At 41.1% G+C, this 18,400-nt stretch overlaps 1 protein-coding gene across 3 annotated transcripts in view; it reads right to left on the minus strand.

The window, feature by feature from the left end:
- Magt1 (magnesium transporter 1) overlaps positions 1 to 18,400 on the minus strand; it is a 41,208-nt gene that overhangs the window by 16,515 nt on the left and 6,293 nt on the right. For 2 of the 3 annotated variants that reach the window (XM_039099413.2, NM_053946.2), the window contains exons 2-5: positions 8,394 to 8,563; positions 3,971 to 4,088; positions 1,449 to 1,589; positions 1,030 to 1,170 (exon numbers count right to left, since the gene is read on the minus strand). In XM_039099413.2, coding sequence (XP_038955341.1) covers positions 1,030 to 1,170; positions 1,449 to 1,589; positions 3,971 to 4,088; positions 8,394 to 8,563 — 570 coding nt within the window. Of the gene's footprint in view, positions 1 to 1,029; positions 1,171 to 1,448; positions 1,590 to 3,970; positions 4,089 to 8,393; positions 8,564 to 10,179; positions 10,383 to 18,400 lie in introns of all 3 variants that reach the window. The other variant, XM_063279756.1, reaches the window with a different exon arrangement.

The following is an 18,400-nucleotide window of genomic DNA, read 5'->3' on the forward strand; positions in this document are numbered from 1 at the left end:
GCATACAAGATGCACTAGGGTAAAAGGGGTACAGAATTGTATGAGTGGCCAACCAATGACTGGTCCAGCTTGAGACAATGCAATGAGAAGGAATCCACCCCAGACACTGCTCGGAGGGCTAGGACCCAAAGGCTGGATAGCCCAGAGGCCTAGGATAGAACCAAACACAAATGGGAAGAAAAGTCAATGAAATAATTCCTAATGATGTTCTGTTACACTCATAAATTGGTATCTAGACCATTGTCATCAGAGAGACTTCATCTAGCAACTGATGGAAACAGATGCAGAAACCTACAGCCAAGCATTAAGCAGAGCTTGCGGAATCCTCTAGAAGGGGGGAAGGAAGGACTGTAGGAGCCAGAGTGGTCAAGGACACAAGAAAACCCATAGAATCAACTAACTTGGGCCAGTGGGCCTCACAGAGACTGAACCAACAGCCAGGAAGCCTGCATGGGCTTGATCTAGCGTGGACTTCTTGTGGGCACTGGCCTTCTCTGATTCTGTTGCCTACCTTGGGGATTCTTTCCTCCTACTGAGTTGTCTTGTCTAGCCTTAATAGAGGAGCAGGTGCCTAGTCTTACTGCCACTTGGTATGTCATGGCTCCCTGATATTCAATAAGGCTAGCCCTTTTCTGAGAAGAAAGGGAGGAGGAATGGGTATGGAGGTGGGGCATAGAGGAGAGGTGAGTGGGAGGGACTAGGAAGAGAAAGAGAGGAGGAAGGAGAAACTGCCACTGAGATGTAAAATAGAAAAAAATTTCAATAAAAATGACTAAAATAAAAAAAAAATCTGGGTGGTAGTGGTGCCCACCGTTAATCTCAGCACTCAGAAGGCAGAGGCAGATGGATCTCTGTGAGATCAAGTCACCCTTGTCTACAGAGTGAGTACCAGAACAGTCGAGGCTATACAGAGAAACCCTGTCTCAGAAAAACCAAAGGAAAATAAGTAAATGGAAATAAAACAGAAGGAAAAGAAAAAAGTATATTATTAGTTTCTTTTGATCCAATTTTCTTCTTCAATTTACTTACCAATGCTGCAAAAGCCCATCCGGTTTTATTAAAGAGGAATTCCATATTACTTCGTCGCAGATACACAAGTCCACCAATAACAGCAAGAAGCAACCCCAACATTAGAGGTCCAGCATAATTTGGAGGTCTGATTACTCTAATCTAATGGAAAGGAGAGAAAAATGTGTTAAAGTATAAAACGTATTTTTTTGTAATTAATAATAGTAAAATGAAAGCAGGCAAAATGTAATTTTAGGGGAAAACGCCTCTTTCCTATTTTATGTACTCCAATCAAACATTCTAAAGTATATCCTAGAAATAACATCTCAGAACTGTCAAATTATTCCATCTCAATGACATGAAGACAAGACCAGCTATGATCCCCAGGTAAGATTCAAAGACAATGAAAAAATCACATTCTGTAAAGCAGGAAAACTTACGTTGACGTCAGTTCTGTCTGCGATCCACCGGGCAATCTGTTCAGCTGAAAACCCTCGCACCTGCAACTCATATGTATCAGCCCTTTTGGGTTTTCCTTTTGGAGGAAAGTTGATGAAAGTTGGAGCTGAATTCATGTTTAGCTGAATAAAGAGTGGTCCGTGGAAACAAACGTTACCAAGAAAATTTTTTTTTTGTAACAAAAACAATCTCACAGCATTTATTGTCACCTAATGAAAATGTGCCACAAAAACAAGATGCATAAATGTAGCTCCCAGCCGAAGACATCTTTACTGAACTGCCCTCTCAGCTTGACCATTACTAGTTGGAAATATTTTGGAGCAGAGCAGTATTATCTTTTAGCATGATCTGACCTAGTTGTTTTCTTTGTTTTAGAATGAATCTCTTCTGCATCATCTAATACTGGGTTCATGAACTCATCAAAGGCAATACTACAACGTCTATCCGCATATTCACTTACTCATAAGCCACACCTGAATTTGAGACCTATTCTGCAAGCATCTTTAAGATGTTCTGTACCACTTCGATCAAGGAAAAGAAATATACAAACAGTAGGGACTCTGCTCCCAACATCATCTGACTCACCAGGGTCCCAAGGCCAAGCCAGGCTACACAAGCAAGCACCAGTGACCACCCATGGAGCATGTACTGGGAATGTCCTAGAAACTCTGAAGGCACCCCCTCCTACTGCACTCATTTCTGGAAACTCCCCAATAACCCACATCCTCCTCTATTCTGTGAACCCAGCTTTCATTCTGTACTGCTTCCTCCAAGAAAATAATCTTAATGGCAAAAAATAATTTTAAAATTTAGGCCTTTTTTGAAACAGGCTTTTGCTGAGCCATTCATGTTAGCCTTGAACTTGCAGTAATCCTCCTGTTTCTGCTTCCTGTGCTAGGATTAAAAGCATGCATCACCATGCCTGATAGAAACTTAGGCTTTTCCCAGACATGAAGATCATTATTATACAGCTGACATAATTTTTGTCTAAGGAGAGTTAGGAAGCATGCTTTCTTTTTTTTAAGTATAGGATACAGTTTATTTGGGGGTATGGGAAAAGGGGTTGAGAAGGAAGTGGAGGCATAGAGGGAAGGGGGAAGGGTAGAGAAGAGAGAAGGAGGTAAGAGAAAAAAGGAGCAGAGAGTGGAAGCATGCTTTCTAACACATGACTACCTGTGACTGGAACCTTTCCCACACCAGTTGTTCATATACTCTATAGAAAATAAGGATACATTCATGACACCTAAAATTATCTTATATAGCTATAAGAAGCTCATGATACTAACATGGGAAGAGTCCAGGCTAAAGAACTGTTTGAGCAATACACTGAGTTCACATAGCTTAGGCAACTTAGAGAGAACCTGTCTTGAAACAAACAAAACAAACAGGCATGGGGTCACACACCTTTAATCTCAGCAGTAGGGAAGCAGAGGCAGGCAGATCTTTGTGACTTGGAAGTTATCTTGGTCTACACAGCAAGTTCCAGTGCAGCCACCTCTCAAGTGTTGGGAATTTATGCATAAGTTACTGTGCCTGGCTTGTTCTTTATATATTTATAATAAAAATAAGTGGGATTTCATAAAGGACAATAACACTCCCTCCCAAATAAGATAATTATACCAAAGATAAGACTCCATTTTGGAGCACAGGTAATGTCAGGGAATCAGATTAATCTCATAAAGCTATGTTGACTTTGGATTGACCATCTTGATGAAGCAGAACTGAGACAATGATTAGACAAACAGCCTTAGCTTGGCTGTTTAATTACACATACTTCTTTCCCCTGCTCCACTTCTGCTCAGACTACCACATAAAGCGTGTCACTGATCACTTATTCTCCTACATTAACAAATTCCTCTGCTTTATGCACACAAACACACGTTTGTGTGTGTGTGTGTGTGTGTGTGTGTGTGTGTGTGTGTGTGTGTATAAGTTGTTAGGTAGGATGATGAACACCTATAATTTCAATACTTGGGAGATGAAGGACTGAAGTTTGTATACAGTCTATGCTACAGAGACTATGTCATACATCACACAGCAACAAACTTAAAAGTGTGGACGTTAATTACTTACTGCCCAATTTCTGTACTCTAGTAGGCTGGCATGGGTTATTACTGTTTTTGATTAGTCATATTTTGCTTTTAGTTCACTACTTTAGCTCTTACATTAACATTCCTATTTTACTTCAAAGAAAATTATTTGTAGACTTATTTTATGTATATGAGTATTTTATCTGCATGCATGTATGTGTACTACATGCATGCCTGATGCCCACAGAAGCTAGAAAAAGGTATCAGACCACCTGGAACTGGAGTTATGGATGGTTTTGAGTCATCATGTGGGTGCTAGGAACCAACCTCGAGTCCTCTGCAAGATGAACAAGAGCTCTTAACCAAGTAGCCGTCTCTCCGGCCCTTCTAGTTAGCTTCTTTGAATCACTTAAAACATATTTTGCTTTATCCACACTTTATTCCTACATAAAAGAAGAAACCAAACATCTTACCATTTGAAATACATCAGAGCCTTCATCAAAATCCACCATGGCAAAAAATATCCGGTTGGTAAATGCACTGGAGTATCGCCAAGAATTTGCCAGAATCTGGAATTCTTCATCAGCTTGCCTGAATTCAATCAGATTGGTGGGGAGAAAACATATGAAACAATCTGAAAAACCAACTTAGCCTATCAGCAGTAAAGCAAAACCTAATTAAGTAACAGCAAATTTTAGTGAAAGAAATATCAAAAATGATTGGCAAGTAAGTCGGGTATAGCTGGTAAGGTTAGAATACACTTTCAGTATAAAAGAAGCCTTAAATCTAAGTGTTGGAGCTCTCACCAGGAATTAGTAATTGCATGATTCTGTTTCAGACTTTATACTTAGGTTTTTTTTTTAAACAAAATCCCAAAACCTCTTTAAAAACTTTTTTTTCCGAGACAGGGCCTCTCGTCACAGCTCTGGCTGTCCTGGCCCATCCTTTGTAGACCAGGCTGGACTCTGCCTCCTTAGTGCCTGGCTCCAAAACATTTTTGGTGGTCACTGAAAAAATCCAGCTAATACCCTCTGTAAGTTGTGGGGGCTTTCCTCCCTTTAGTGGTTTTTATTTGTTTGTTTGTGTGTGTGTGTGTGTGTGTGTGTGTGTGTGTGTGTGTGTGTGTGTGTGTGTATGTGTGTGTGTCTGCATGGGTATATGCTTATGAGTACCAATGGTCATTGAGGCCAGAGACATCAGATACACCTGGCGCTGGTTACAGGTAGGTTGTAAACTGTCCAACATGGGTTCTTTGAACTGAACTCAGCAAGAGCAGTAATGGGCCTTTAAATGTTATGCTATCTCTCTAGCCTGTGTTTTAAAACAGGGTCTTGCTATGGTGCTCAGCCTGGACTCAAAGTACGGGTCTCAGATGCTCCTTCTGTCTCAGACTACTCAGCAGGAAGGATTGTGAGCATATATGACCAAACCCAGTGTCCACACTTTTTTGATTTAGGTGCTGGGGACTGAATGGAGTCCCACACAGTCAAGGCAGGGGCTCTAATACTCATCTATACCCCACACTCTCAATAATTTTGGGGTCCTAAATTATTAGACAAAGAGGATCTAACAGCCTACCTTAAAAATCTAAAGTATGTAGCCAGAGAGAGACGCTGGCACAAGCCTTAAGACCAGCCCTCAGAAGGCAAAGACGGGAGGCCTGCCAAAGTTAAAAGCCTGCCTGCTGTTATAGCAAGTCTCAGAAGAGCCAAGGGCTACACAGTGAGACCCCCCACCTCTCAAAAATCTTAAAAATTAAATAAAATGGAGGCTGCAGAGATGGCTCAGTCAGTAGAATGCTTGCCCTGAAAGCCTGGAGGACATGAGTTTACTTTTCAGATGCCACGGGTGGTGGTGTACACTTGGAATTGCAGCACTTGGGAGGCAGAGACAAGTGGATCCCCTGGGCTAGCTGGATAGCTAGCCTAGCTGAATCAGTGTGCTCCAGTGTCTCAAAGGAGGTAGACAGCATTTCTGAAGATGACACCAAAGGCTGTCTTATGGACCCTACAGTGAGGCACACACACACATGTACCTGCACACTTAAGAACACACCCAGGGGTTGGGGATTTAGCTCAGTGGTAGAGTGCTTGCCTAGCAAGCGCAAGGCCCTGGGTTCGGTCCCCAGCTCTGAAAAATAGAAAAAAAAAAAAGAACACACCCATATCCACAGAGAGAGAGAACGAAGCACAGATGATAGTTGGTAAGTAAACCAATCAGATAAATTATTAGAATGAAAGACAAACCTTGGATAATCCTTGAATATTTTTTACTATATACTTTCATTTTTAAGACTGGCTAATTTACATATTTTCCCATATATATGTCTTTATCTTACTTTTTTTAATCTTTGGAGGTTTAAGTAACATAAATGCACTAACTTATACCTATTTATGAAAGGAAGTTTGGGGGTTATAGTGCTGCTGTTTTACTTTTTAATTACTATTCTGCTAGAAAACATTTTCTTTATTCATGATAAACTTTTATCTCCATCCTCTTCTGTTTATGTATGTATTTTAGTGCTGGAGATTAAATCTTTAGCCTATTTCTCTGTTTTTGTTTCTTCTCTTTTTTTTTAAAGACATAGTTTCTCTGTGTTGCCCTGCCTGCCCTTCAACTCACAGAAATCTACCTCCCTCTGCCTCCTGAGTGTTAGAATTAAAGGCGTGTACCACCACTGCCCGGCATCCTAGAGCATATTTCAATTTGACATTCACTAATCTATTTTCTATCCATATTTTATAATTTTGTTCAGTATCCATTCTTTGATAAAAAAAAATATTTTTGAGCCCCTAAAACCGAGTGGTATACACATCAATTATAGGACCACAATGAACAAATTTACAGCATAAATATTCAGACCTGGCATTGTCTACCACATCCTGATGAAGGGCTATAGACTGAGCCAACTAGTCTGTAGTCCAGTGGCACACTAATGCCTCAGCAAATATTTTTTAGCTTCTGACACACATAGTTAGAAGGATCCACTATGGAAACGTATTCTCTCCTTCTTCACTTCCTTTCCTAAGAAATGAGTTGGTTTAAAATATTTCATAAGGGCTGATGTTGGAGAGATGCTCAGTGGTTATGAGTACTGTTTGCTGTTCTAGAGGATCTGGGTTCCATTCCTACCATTCACATGGAGGTTCACAACTGCCTGTAACTCCAGTTCTAGGAAACCCGAACCCTCTTCAGGCCTCTGTGGTCCCTTCATTCAAGTGGTAGACATACACATAGGCAAAACACTCACACATATGCAATTTTTAAAAGGCTAGAGATATGACTCAGCTCTTAAGAGCATATACTGCTCTGGCAGAAGCTCTGAGGTTGGTTGTAAGCACTCCCATCGGACAGCTCACAATCACCTGTAATGGATGCGTCTGGCCTCTGTGGGCACATACATCCACATGCCAGCTCCTCTGAGCCAACTCACAGGCCTCTGAAAGGAATTCTTATACCATTTCATTTTAGTCTCCTGTCCTCTCCACACATACATAATCAAGGTGGACACTAAGGGGCTGTAAAGATGGCCCAGCAGTGAAGAGAACACACTGCTTTTGCACAGCACCTAGGTTTGCTTCCCAGCACCCATATCAGGTAGCTGTCAGTCACCTACAACTCCAGCTCCGGGGGCGTCAAATGCCTCTGGACTCTGAAGGAACCTGCATTCATGTGCACAAACTTCCACATAGATACACATAATTTAAAAAAATCCCTAAACAATAAAAATAAAGTTGAGTATGGTGGCACACACAGTTTTTTTTTTTAAAGATTTATTTATTTATTTATTTATTAAGCACACTGTAGCTGTCTTCAGACACACCAGAAAAGGGCATCGGGTCTCATTACAGAAGGTTGTGAGCCACCATGTGGTTGCTGGGATTTGAACTCAGGACCTCTGAAAGAGCAGTCAGTGCTCTTAACCTCTGAGCCATCTCTCCAGCCCGGCACACACAGTTTTAACCCTATTACTTGGGAGGCAGAGGTAGGTGGATCTCTGTGAGTTTGACAATAGCATGGCCTACATACCAACTTCCAGGACATTCGGAAATAGTACAAAAATCCCTTTTTAAGGGCTGCTGAGTTGGCTCGGGGGGTAAAGGATTTTGCCACCTAAGCTTTATGATCTGCGTTCAATCCCTGGGACCATACTGTGGAGGGAGACAACCAACTTCTACAGTTGCCTGTCCTCTGACATACATACATACATACATACATATAATTTTCCCATGCACACATACACACAAATGCACAAGCACAAAACAAACTTTAACCCTACTTCAAAGATATAAAAGAAAGTCCCCAAAGGAAAAAGAGTAGGAAATTGAAAACACTCATAAACCCTTTCTTTTGGAGTACTGGGTATTAAAACCAGGAGTTTTTCTATTGCTGTATCCTGATATTCCTGAGCTATATCCCCAGCCTGAAAGTACTCTTAACAGTGGGCTGGGAGAGACTCACTGAGTGAAAATACTTGCTGTGCAAGTCTGATGACCTGTATTCTATTCCTGGAATCTATGTTGGAAGGACAGAAAGGACAGAAAGTTGTTCTCTGACCTCATGTGCATAATAGTATACCTGCACCCATTTCTGTGTGCTTGTACACACATGAAAAAAATAGGTCAATGCAACTAGTATAGTGTTATATAAATGGGTTACCAATTCAAATAGTGGTTGATTTTTAAATAATCCATGGTAGCTACAATGTTCTATACACTCTCCTCTACCAATATGCACAAGCAAGAATGATTGTAAACCAGTAGTATTGTTTGTTATATACCTGAGTAAGGTATATACTTTACTATTAACAAACCCACTACACAGGTTTGCTTCTTCTGAGATAGAAAAAGAACCATTTACGTTATTTCATTTCAAAGTAGAGATGAAAGATCATACTTGCAAACGACACATTGTCTATGAAGTTGGAGAGCAGTAAACATGACAATAACAGAGTAATTTCTTGGTGGTGCTTTAACAAGGCGACGGAACTTGTCTCCATTCATTCTTATTACAGGTCTTTTATTGGTCCATTCCATCAGCTGACTAACCTTCTCAGCTAACACCATCTACAAAAGACAAAATGGGAAGTTTGTTTATAATTGCAGTTACACAGGAAGTTAACATAAGAGGATCGATCTCCTGAGCCCAACAGTTCAAGAACAGCTTGGGCCACACAGTAAGACCCCAATTCCAAATACCAAGAACAAAAACAACACGAAGAGGTGTGCAGGCAAATGCCTATTATCCCAACACTTAGGAGGTGGGAGCAAGTTCATAAGTTTGAGGCCAGTCTAGGATTCCTACCAAAACAATCCTTAAAACAACAACAAAAATAGCTGGGCATGGTAGCACGTGCCTTAGTCTTAGCCCCTGGGAGCAGAGGTAGGTGGATCTCTGAGTTTGAGGCCAGCCTGGTTGACATATAGAGTCCCAAATCAACCTACATAGTGAGATACCTTGTTTCAAAAAGAAGTGTTGTGAATGGAGAGTAGCCATGCAGCAACAGCAACAAGAAAAACAATAAACCAAAAAGTTAGTTAAAAACGACAACCTGAGTTTTGTTAAGGTCTACGCCCCCAACATAGCTGTAGCCATTCTGTTCCATGCCCACCAGCTCTTTCACATTGCTATAACATGCCTGCCGGTCGTTGACAAAGTGACTTGACTCATAGCAGGGTCATACTGACCACATACCGTGTTGTGTTCTGTATGTTCTCAAGTTTGTTGATGTTAAGAAATTTGATAACCTTAAGCTGCACTTAGGACCAGTCAGAATCAAGGTCAGGTAGAAGTGTTGTGTCCAGCTAGTCAAAATAGCTTGAGTCAGAGCCAACTACGGAGCAGCACTTCCTGTACCTGCACATGAGCTCATTGTGCTTTTTTCCTTTACAAGTTGGCCCTGAGAAACGTCCAGGGTTGTAGCCTCAGCTCAGAATTCTGAGGTACAGCCCTGATCAGTCTTAGGATGTGTGTCCAATAAACCATCCCTGTCTAACTGAGATCAGTGTTTGTGTGGTCTGTGGGGTGACTCTTGGAACCCAACAAGTTTGATTCCATATGGGAGAAGGAGAGAACTAATTCCCACTTGTCCTCTGAGCTCCACACATATAGTATGGTGCATACTTATACACATGAAATAAGTAACTACATGTTTAAAAGTTACATTAGCAAAGCAACTTTCTTAGACCAAGTCCATCAAGCAGAGGTACACAGAATATACACATCTCAGGGGCTGGAGTGGTGGCTCACAACTTCCTATGATTCCAGTTCCAAGGGATCCAATGCCCTCTGGCTTCTTGGGGCACCTGTACATGTTTACACACACACACACACACACACACACACACACACACACACACACACACACACACACACGATGTGTGTAAACTCAGAGAAACATAAAAGTGAATTAATCTTTTAGAAAGAAATCCTATAAAAATGGGAGCTAGTCCTGATGATACCTTTTTCTTTTAAGATAAGATCTTACCTTACAGGGCAGAGAGGTGGCTCAGAGATTAAGAGCACTGGCTGCTCTTAGAAAGGTCCTGATTTCAGTTCCCAGCAAACATATGGTGGCTCACAGCTATCTATAATGAGATCTGATGCTCTCTTGTGGCATGCAGGTATACACACAGATAGAGCACTCATGAAAATCAATAAAATAAATATTAAAAACACTTACCATGCAGCTCAGACTGGCCAGAAACGTACAATCACCTGAGTACTAGGGTCCTAGGATTGCAAGCGTAAGCCATCACAACTTGCTCAAGGTTTCTTCAAAAAATTATCCTTTAGTGCTGTGCCTACACACAGGCAGGCAGATTTGAGACCAGACTGGTCTACAGAGTGAGTCTAGGATGGCTAGGGCTCTGTTACACAGAAATCCTGTCTCAAAAAACAAACAAAAATTATCCTTAAAAATCATTTAAAGGGGGCTGGAGAAATGGCTCAGCGGTTAGGAGCACTGACTGCTCTTCCAGAGGTCCTGAGTTCAATTCCCAGTAACCACATGGCGGCTCACAACCTTCTGTAATGAGATCTGATGCCCTCTTCTGGTGTGTCTGAAGACAGCTACAGTGTGCTTATGTTCATTAAATAAATAGATATTTAAAAAATCATTTAAAAAACCCAATCCTTAAAATTCAGTATTTTACAAGATTTAAGGGGAGGGTGGTAGTACAGGAGAAAGAGAAATGAGTTCAAGGTCACCCTGGTTTACACGTGACATCATCTTAAAAATACCAAGAGCTGGATGGTAGTGGCCCATGCCTTTCATCCTAGCACTTTTAAGGCAGAGGCTGGTAAATCTCTGTGAGTTCCAGGCCAGCCTGTTCTATAGGGCAAGTTCTAGGACAGCCAGGGCTATGTAGAGAAACCATTTCTAAAAACAAACAAATAAAATAAAATAAATAAATAAAAAGCAAACATCTTATGCATGTTATAGTGACCCCTCAACCATAAAATGATTTCACTGCCACTTACTAACTATAATTTTGCTTTTATAATTTGGAATATAAGTATCTGATGTACAGGATATCTGATATAAAATTCCGTAGAGGCCTTGACCCACAGGTTGAGAATCCCTGCTCTAAATACACTGAAGTTTGAGACCCACAAATCTATGTTCTCAGTTTAGTTGTTGTTATTTGCTGGAATAGAGTCTCACATATTCCAGTCTGGCCTGGAACTAACTATATAGTTGAGGCTGGCCTTGAATGTGGTACTCCTACCTCTATCTCCAAGTGCCGGGGTTACATGTGGATACCACCATGCTTTACTCAATAAAACAAAAACAAAAACAAAAAACCCCTATATTCTAGTTTTTTTTTAACCATGAAAGTTTATTTTAAATTATTTAGTTTTTACTTATTCACTTTACATCCCACTCACTACCTTCCCCCTCATTATCCCCTCCCATAATCCTTCCCTCATCTCCCCTTTTCCTCTAAGCAGGTGGGGGCCCTCTGGGTATACCCTACCCTGGCACTTCAGGTCTCTGCATGGCTAAGTGTTTCCACTCCCACTGATGCCAGACAAGGTAACCCAGCTATATGCAGGTTTTGGGATAGCCCCCTCTCCCACATGTCATTGTCATTGTTTAGGACCCACATGAAGACCAAGCTGCACATCTGCTACATTATGTGCAGAGAGGTCTAGGTCTGCCTAATTCTTATGAGTAAGGATAATGTGTTATATAAATTTCCATGTTTTACAAATAAAATTATATAAGCATTAAGTACTTCAAATAAACAGGGAAAATATAACCCTTTATAGGAAAGTACATCTTTATCTTCCCAGGAATGTTGAAAGATGTGCTAATCTAGGTAATCAAAATAGCATTAAAATAATCTTCATTCTTTTAAAAACGATTTAAATATTTTACTTTTAACTATGTACATATATGTATGTTGGGGGGTGCACACATACATCAGTGCACGTGTCTAGAACTGAACTCTCTGAACTGAAGTCACAGGCACTTCTGAGCTGCCTGATATGGATCCTGGGAACCAAAATCAGGTTCTCTGAAATAACAGGATACACGCTTAATCCACCACTAAGTCATCTCTCCAACCCAGAACTATAACTCCATTAAGAATTATTTTTAACTTTTTTTTTTTTGGTTCTTTTTTTCGGAGCTGGGGACCGAACCCAGGGCCTTGCGCTTCCTAGGTAAGCGCTCTACCACTGAGCTAAATCCCCAGCTATTTTTAACTTTTTATGAGATGTTTTTAATTTTATGTGTACGAGGGTTTTGTCTACAGGCACGTATGTCTGTGCCTGCTACTCAGAGGTCAGAAGAAGGCATCGAATTCCCTAGAACTGGAGTTAAAGGAAGTTATGAGCTACCATGCAGGTGTTAGGAACCCAACCTGGGTCTTTTGTAAGAACAAGTGCTCTTAACCAATAAGCCATCTCTCTAGCCTCACACTTTTTTTTTTTTTGTTTTGCCAGACAGGGTTTCTCTGTGTAGCCTTGGCTATCCTAAAACTCATACTGTAGAACAGGCTGGCTTCAATCTCGAGATATTCACCTGCCACTGCCTCCTGAGCTCTGGGATTCAAGTCATGTATCACATCTTAATAATTCTTAGACAATTCTTTCAAACATTTGTCTTCTTTTCTATTCTTACATGGAATGGATACTTTAAAAGGTTTACTTATGTGTTTTATTTGAGTGCTTTTGTCTGAAGCATCAGAAGAGGGCATCGGACCCTATTGTGGATGTAAGCAGCCATGTTATGCCTGGGAACTGAACCAACCTCTAAAAGAGCTGAGCAGCCATCCCTCAGCCCCTATAGGTTTGTTTGTTTTAGTTTTACAAGATTTCACTATGCTGCCCTGGCTGTCCTGGAACTCCTTATGTACACTACGCTGGTCTCGAACTCACTGAGATCCACCTGCCTCTGTCATCTGACTATTGAAATTAATGCTGTGGCTTTTTATTAGCTTTTATAAAAAAATTAAAAATAATTAAAGCTGTGTGAGACGACACACACCTGTTACAACATGTGGGAGGCTGAGACAGGAAGAATGACAGTTCAAGGCCAGACTAGACTACAAAATAAAAGCCTCTGTCTAAAGGAAAAGGAAGCGAGGCTTACATCTGTAACCCCACTACTCAGTGGAGGCAGAGGAGTCCTACAAGTATGTGGGCAACCTGAGCTACATACTAAGCTCTAGGCTGGAGAGTGGGACAAAATGAAAGTATCTTAAAAGTACACAAAAATTTCTCTTTTGTTTTGTTGAATTTAAATCGAAAGGTTTGGTTCTATTTTCTTTCTTCTGTTTTGAGATTGACTTTCCCTTTGTAGCTCAATCTGGCCTTCGACTTCTTAGGTAGTCGAGTCATGCTTCAACCTCACTATCTTCTTGCCCTAGAATCCCAAGTGTTGGGATTACAGACCTGCACTCCCAGACAGCTAGCTTTCTCTTTCCCATTAGCTAGCCCTGACTAACCTTAAACTTTACTGTGCAGACCAGGGTAGTCTTAAGCTTAGATGTTCTGCTGCTTCTGGCGCTCACATCCTGTGGTAACAAGCATGCAACATCACACACAGGCACATTTACTTATTTCCACTAGCTCTAGAGAAGAAGATTAAAGCTTAACCGACAGGAATTCTGTCACTCTATCTCCCTCATCAGAAAAAAATACAGAACTCTATTAGTGGTTAGAACTAAAACAAATTCTGTCATTTAAGTTATTTTGAATTTCAGAAGCATCACCAGTCTGAATTTCTTCAAAACCTGAATTGTATCTCTGTTCTAGTAGGCCAGGAATTACTCATTTTTAAAAAATCTTATTTTTAGCCTTTCTACTCATCTAACCACTCTTCAGCAATACACTTACAACTTTGTCCTTCAATTAAAACTGAAACTGAACAGATCTGGAAACATAATTGACAGATAATTAGTGAAAGAGACAGACTGAGCAGAAAAGAGCATTTTCAATCCTTTTGCCATCTGCTCCATTCTTGGTTTATCTACTTTGTAAACAGAGCCAAAATCCATCACTGTCTGTTTCTTTGATTTTCTTTTTTTTGGGGGGTAGGGGAGCTAGGATTGTCTCAACTTTTTGTAGCTGTTTTGTTATTGTTACAGCTCTGTAATAAATGCCATCTACAGAACTACAAGAGTTTGCATCTGTGGTATTTCTTTTAAAATTATTTTTCCAGTTTATTTAGTTTATGGGTATGAGTGTTTTATCTGCCTGTGTGTATGTGCACAACACATGTGCCTGGTGCCCAAGGAAGTCAGAAGATGCTGTCAGGCCTCCTGGAGCAAAAGTCACAAATGGTTGTGAAATACCATGTGGGTACTGGGAACTGAACTCAGGTCTTCTCCAAGAGCAGTATGTACTCTTAACCACTGAGGCGTCTCTCTAACTTAACATCTGTGATATTCCTATGTCATGTTTCAAAATTATATTACAGAATCTGAAAGTTTTTCCAGTCTGTCTCATTAAAGATGTACGCAATTCTTTCTCAAAAAAACAAAAACCAAAACCACACAAAAAGATGAATTAAAGATTTGGAGATGTAGCTTGGTAGGAGAGGGCTTGCCTAGCATGAGAAAGGACCTGAGTGTGAGCCCCAAAACTGCAAAAGCAAACAACGGAAAAAAAAAGCAATTGGCAACTATCTAGTCATAGAGGGAAAAGATCTCATATATATTTACATTCCAAGTATTGTATTAGAGAATCTGTGGACTGAGCTCATCCCATTTAATTTTCGCAAAAAGCCAAATCACAGGGATTTCTTCCAATCTATTAATGATGAAAACAGGCTGGAGAGATGGCTCAGTGGTTAAGAGCACTGACTGTTCTTCCAGAGGTCTTGAGTTCAATTCCCAGCAACCACATGGTGGCTCACAACCATCTGTAATGAGATCCGATGCCCTCTTCTGGTGTGACTGAAGATAGCTACAGTATACTTATATAGAACGAACGAATGAATGAATGAATCTTTTTAAAAAAAGGAAAACAGGACCACCTATTTACTAAAACTCAATATGATTGGATTAAAGAAATCCTTTTAGAAATTCATTGATTTTTTTTGAGGGCAGGTGGTGGTGGTGTAAGCCTTTAATATCAACACTAGGGAGGTAGAGGCAGAGGCAGAGGCAGGCAGATCTCCACAAGTTTAAGGCTAGCCTGTCATACAGAGCGAGTTCCAGGACAGCAAGGGCTGTTACACAGAGATACCCTGTATTGAAAAACAAAAAGAATGAATTTTTAAAAAATTTTTGAGAACTAAGAAGCAGGAAGAGAGCCATTCAAACAATATTATAACCATTTTTATCATGCTTTGATATGCTTTTGCAATTGTCTTAGGGTTTTACTGCTGTGAACAGATACTCTTAAAAAGACAACACTTAATTGGGGCTGGTCTACAGGTTCAGAGGTTCAGTCCATTATCATCAAGGTAGGAGCATGGTGGCATCGAGGCAGGCATAGTATAGGTTGAGCTGAAGGCTGCTAGCAGAATCCTGGCTTCCAGGCAGTTAGGATGAGGATCTTAAAGCCCAAGCCCAGGATGACTCCAACAGGGCCATGCCTCCTTATAGTGTCATTCCCTGGGCTGAGCATATACAAACCACCACAGCAACTATTCCTTTTCATATTTTTTATCCCTTTTTGTCTTACATAGGATTTTTACTTCTGTGAGGCTGGTGGTGGTGGGGATTTCACTTCCAAGTTATTGTTTGTCACCAAAGGAAGTCAGGATAGGAACTTAAACAGGGCAGGAACCTGAGGCAGGAGCTGATGCAGAGGCCATGGAGGAGTGCTGCTTACTGGCTTGCTTCCCATGGGTGGCTCAGCCTGCTTTCTTATAGAATGCAGAACCTCCAGCACAGCTTACAGTGGGCTGGGCCCTTCAAAATCAATTAGTAATTAAGAAAATGCCCTACCATCAGGCATGGTGGTGCATACCTTTCATCCTAGCATTCAGGAGGCAGAGACAGGCAGATCACTGAGTTCTGGGCCAGAACCTGTGTTTGAAAAGAAAAAGGAGACAGAGGAAAAGGGATAGGGAAGAGGGGACTGAAAAGGAAGAGAGAGGAAAGATAGTCTGGTAGTTATAGCCTTTAATCCCAATATTCAGTTAGGACCAGGACAGTCAGGGCTACACTAAGCTTGAGGCCTTAGGTTCAATCTGGGGTAGCAGCTTACTCCAAAAATTGTTTTATAGTGGGTGTGTTGGCTAGCTTTATGTCAGCTTGCCACAAGGTAAAGTGTTCAGAAAGGAGGGAGCCTTGCTTGAGAAAAATATGTCTATAATATTGGGGTGAATGCAGTCTGTAGGGCATTTTTTTCATTAGTGATTGATCGGGGAGGGGACCAGCACATTGTAGATAGTGGCATCCCTGGGCTGGTGATCCTGGCTCTATAAGAAAGCAGGCTGCACATAGAGAGGAAGCCAGTAAGCAGCACCCCTCCATGTCCTCTGCATCTGCTCCTGCCTCAAGGTTCCTGCCCTGTGTGAGTTCCTCTCCTGACTTCCCTGGATGATAGACTGTGATGTGGAAGTGTAAGCTAATGAATCATTTACTCCTCAACTTGCTAGGATCATGGTGTTTCAACACAGCAATAGTAACCCTGACTGAGATATTGGGGATATATAGATCAGTTGTAAAGATATGGGTTCAATCCTCAGTACTCCCCCAGTATGTATGTATGTACGCGCGTATACACACACACACACACACACACACACACACACACACACACACGCCTACCTACCTGCTAGAAATTTCTCAGCAGTAAGAATACTTGCTGCTCAGTCATATGTATCCTGTGCCATTGTATGTTAAAAGTATGTGATCTGCTTTTTATATTAATTTTAGAGGGGATTACAGTTAATAGATTATATGAATCTCAGAAGAGACCTTGAATTTTTCAACAAGTATAAGAGTGTCAGAAACTGGAGACTTTTGAACTTGGACTGAATGCATTTCTGCATTATGGTATGGCTATATGAATATGGGGGCCAGGGAGTGGGATGTGGTGGTTTGACTAGGAATGGCCCCCACAGACTCATGTGTTTGAATGTTTGGCCATTAGGGAGTATCACTACTAGGAGATGTGACCTTGTTAGGGTAGGAATGACACTGCAGGAGCAGGCTTTGAGGTCTCATAGGATCAAGCTCTACCCAGTGTGGTACACTGTGTTCTTCATCAGCCTGCAGATTGAGATGTAGAACTCTCAGCTCCTTCTCCAGCACCATGTCCACCTGCATGCCACCAAGCTTCCCACCACGATGATAATGGACTAAATCTCTGAAGCTGTAAGCCAGCCCCAATTAAATGTTTTCCTTTATGAGTTGCCATGGTCATGGTGTCTCTTCACAGCAATAGAAGCCCTAATAAGACAGAAGTATAGCCAACTAATGTCTGTAACTCCAGCTCCAAGGGATCGCTCTTGACACTTCTGGTATTTGCAGGAACTAACACATATGTTTACATACCTTCACACAGACACACACATAACTAAAATGAAAATTATCCCTGGCTGGGACTGTAGCTCAGTTGGAAGAATGTTTGCCTAGCATGCATGATGAAGCACTGCATAAATTGGATGTGGTCTGTGTAACTCAGGCTGACCAGAAATGAAGATTAACTCCCTGGCTTAGCCTTTCAAATGATGGAATTACAAGAGTGGACCACTAGTCTTGGATTTTTCTGATACTTATTGAAAGAAAAATTAAGCTTCTGTATTCAAGATGTTCTCAGTTTAACGAAAAGGGCTGATATATAAACTATGCCAGTATCATATTCATGTCTATTTACCTTACCTTAGAGATCAGAGAAAAGGTCAAGACTTAAAGAGTTGGAAATACCAGGAGCACTGGTGCACATATGTAATCCCAGCATGGCTGAGGGGGCCAATGTTCGCTATAAAGTGAGTTCGAGATCAGCGTACATTTGAGACTCTAAAAACAACACACTGAAAGAGGAGTAGAGACCCTTAGGTAAACAGGGATGTGGTGGTAGGGAAGAAGGAAAAGTTCCTCCAGCAAAGTGGAGACATCTGTACACGTGTAGAATAAAGATCAGGAAAGGCTGATAACTCAATATACCTGATACGGAAAGAAGGCATAAGGACTGGAGTTCAGGGCCTAGCACCCAGGTCAGACAGCCCACAAAGGCCTAGAACTCCAGCTCTAAAGGAATCAGACCCTATCTCACAGCATCTGCAATCAACCCACATGTGCAATTCTTCACACAGATACGCATATATAAATAAAATAAAACTTATTTTAAGACAAGAATGTGGCTGAATATGTAGCTCAGTTGCTAGTGCTTGGTTAAGAGCTTGGTATGGCTGGAGAGATGGTTCAGTGGTTAAGAGCACTGGCTGATTTTACCAAAAGCGATCTACAGATTCAATGCAATCCCCATCAAAA

This window comes from Rattus norvegicus, chromosome X, assembly GCF_036323735.1.
Source record: "Rattus norvegicus strain BN/NHsdMcwi chromosome X, GRCr8, whole genome shotgun sequence".
NCBI classification, from domain to species: domain Eukaryota; kingdom Metazoa; phylum Chordata; class Mammalia; order Rodentia; family Muridae; genus Rattus; species Rattus norvegicus.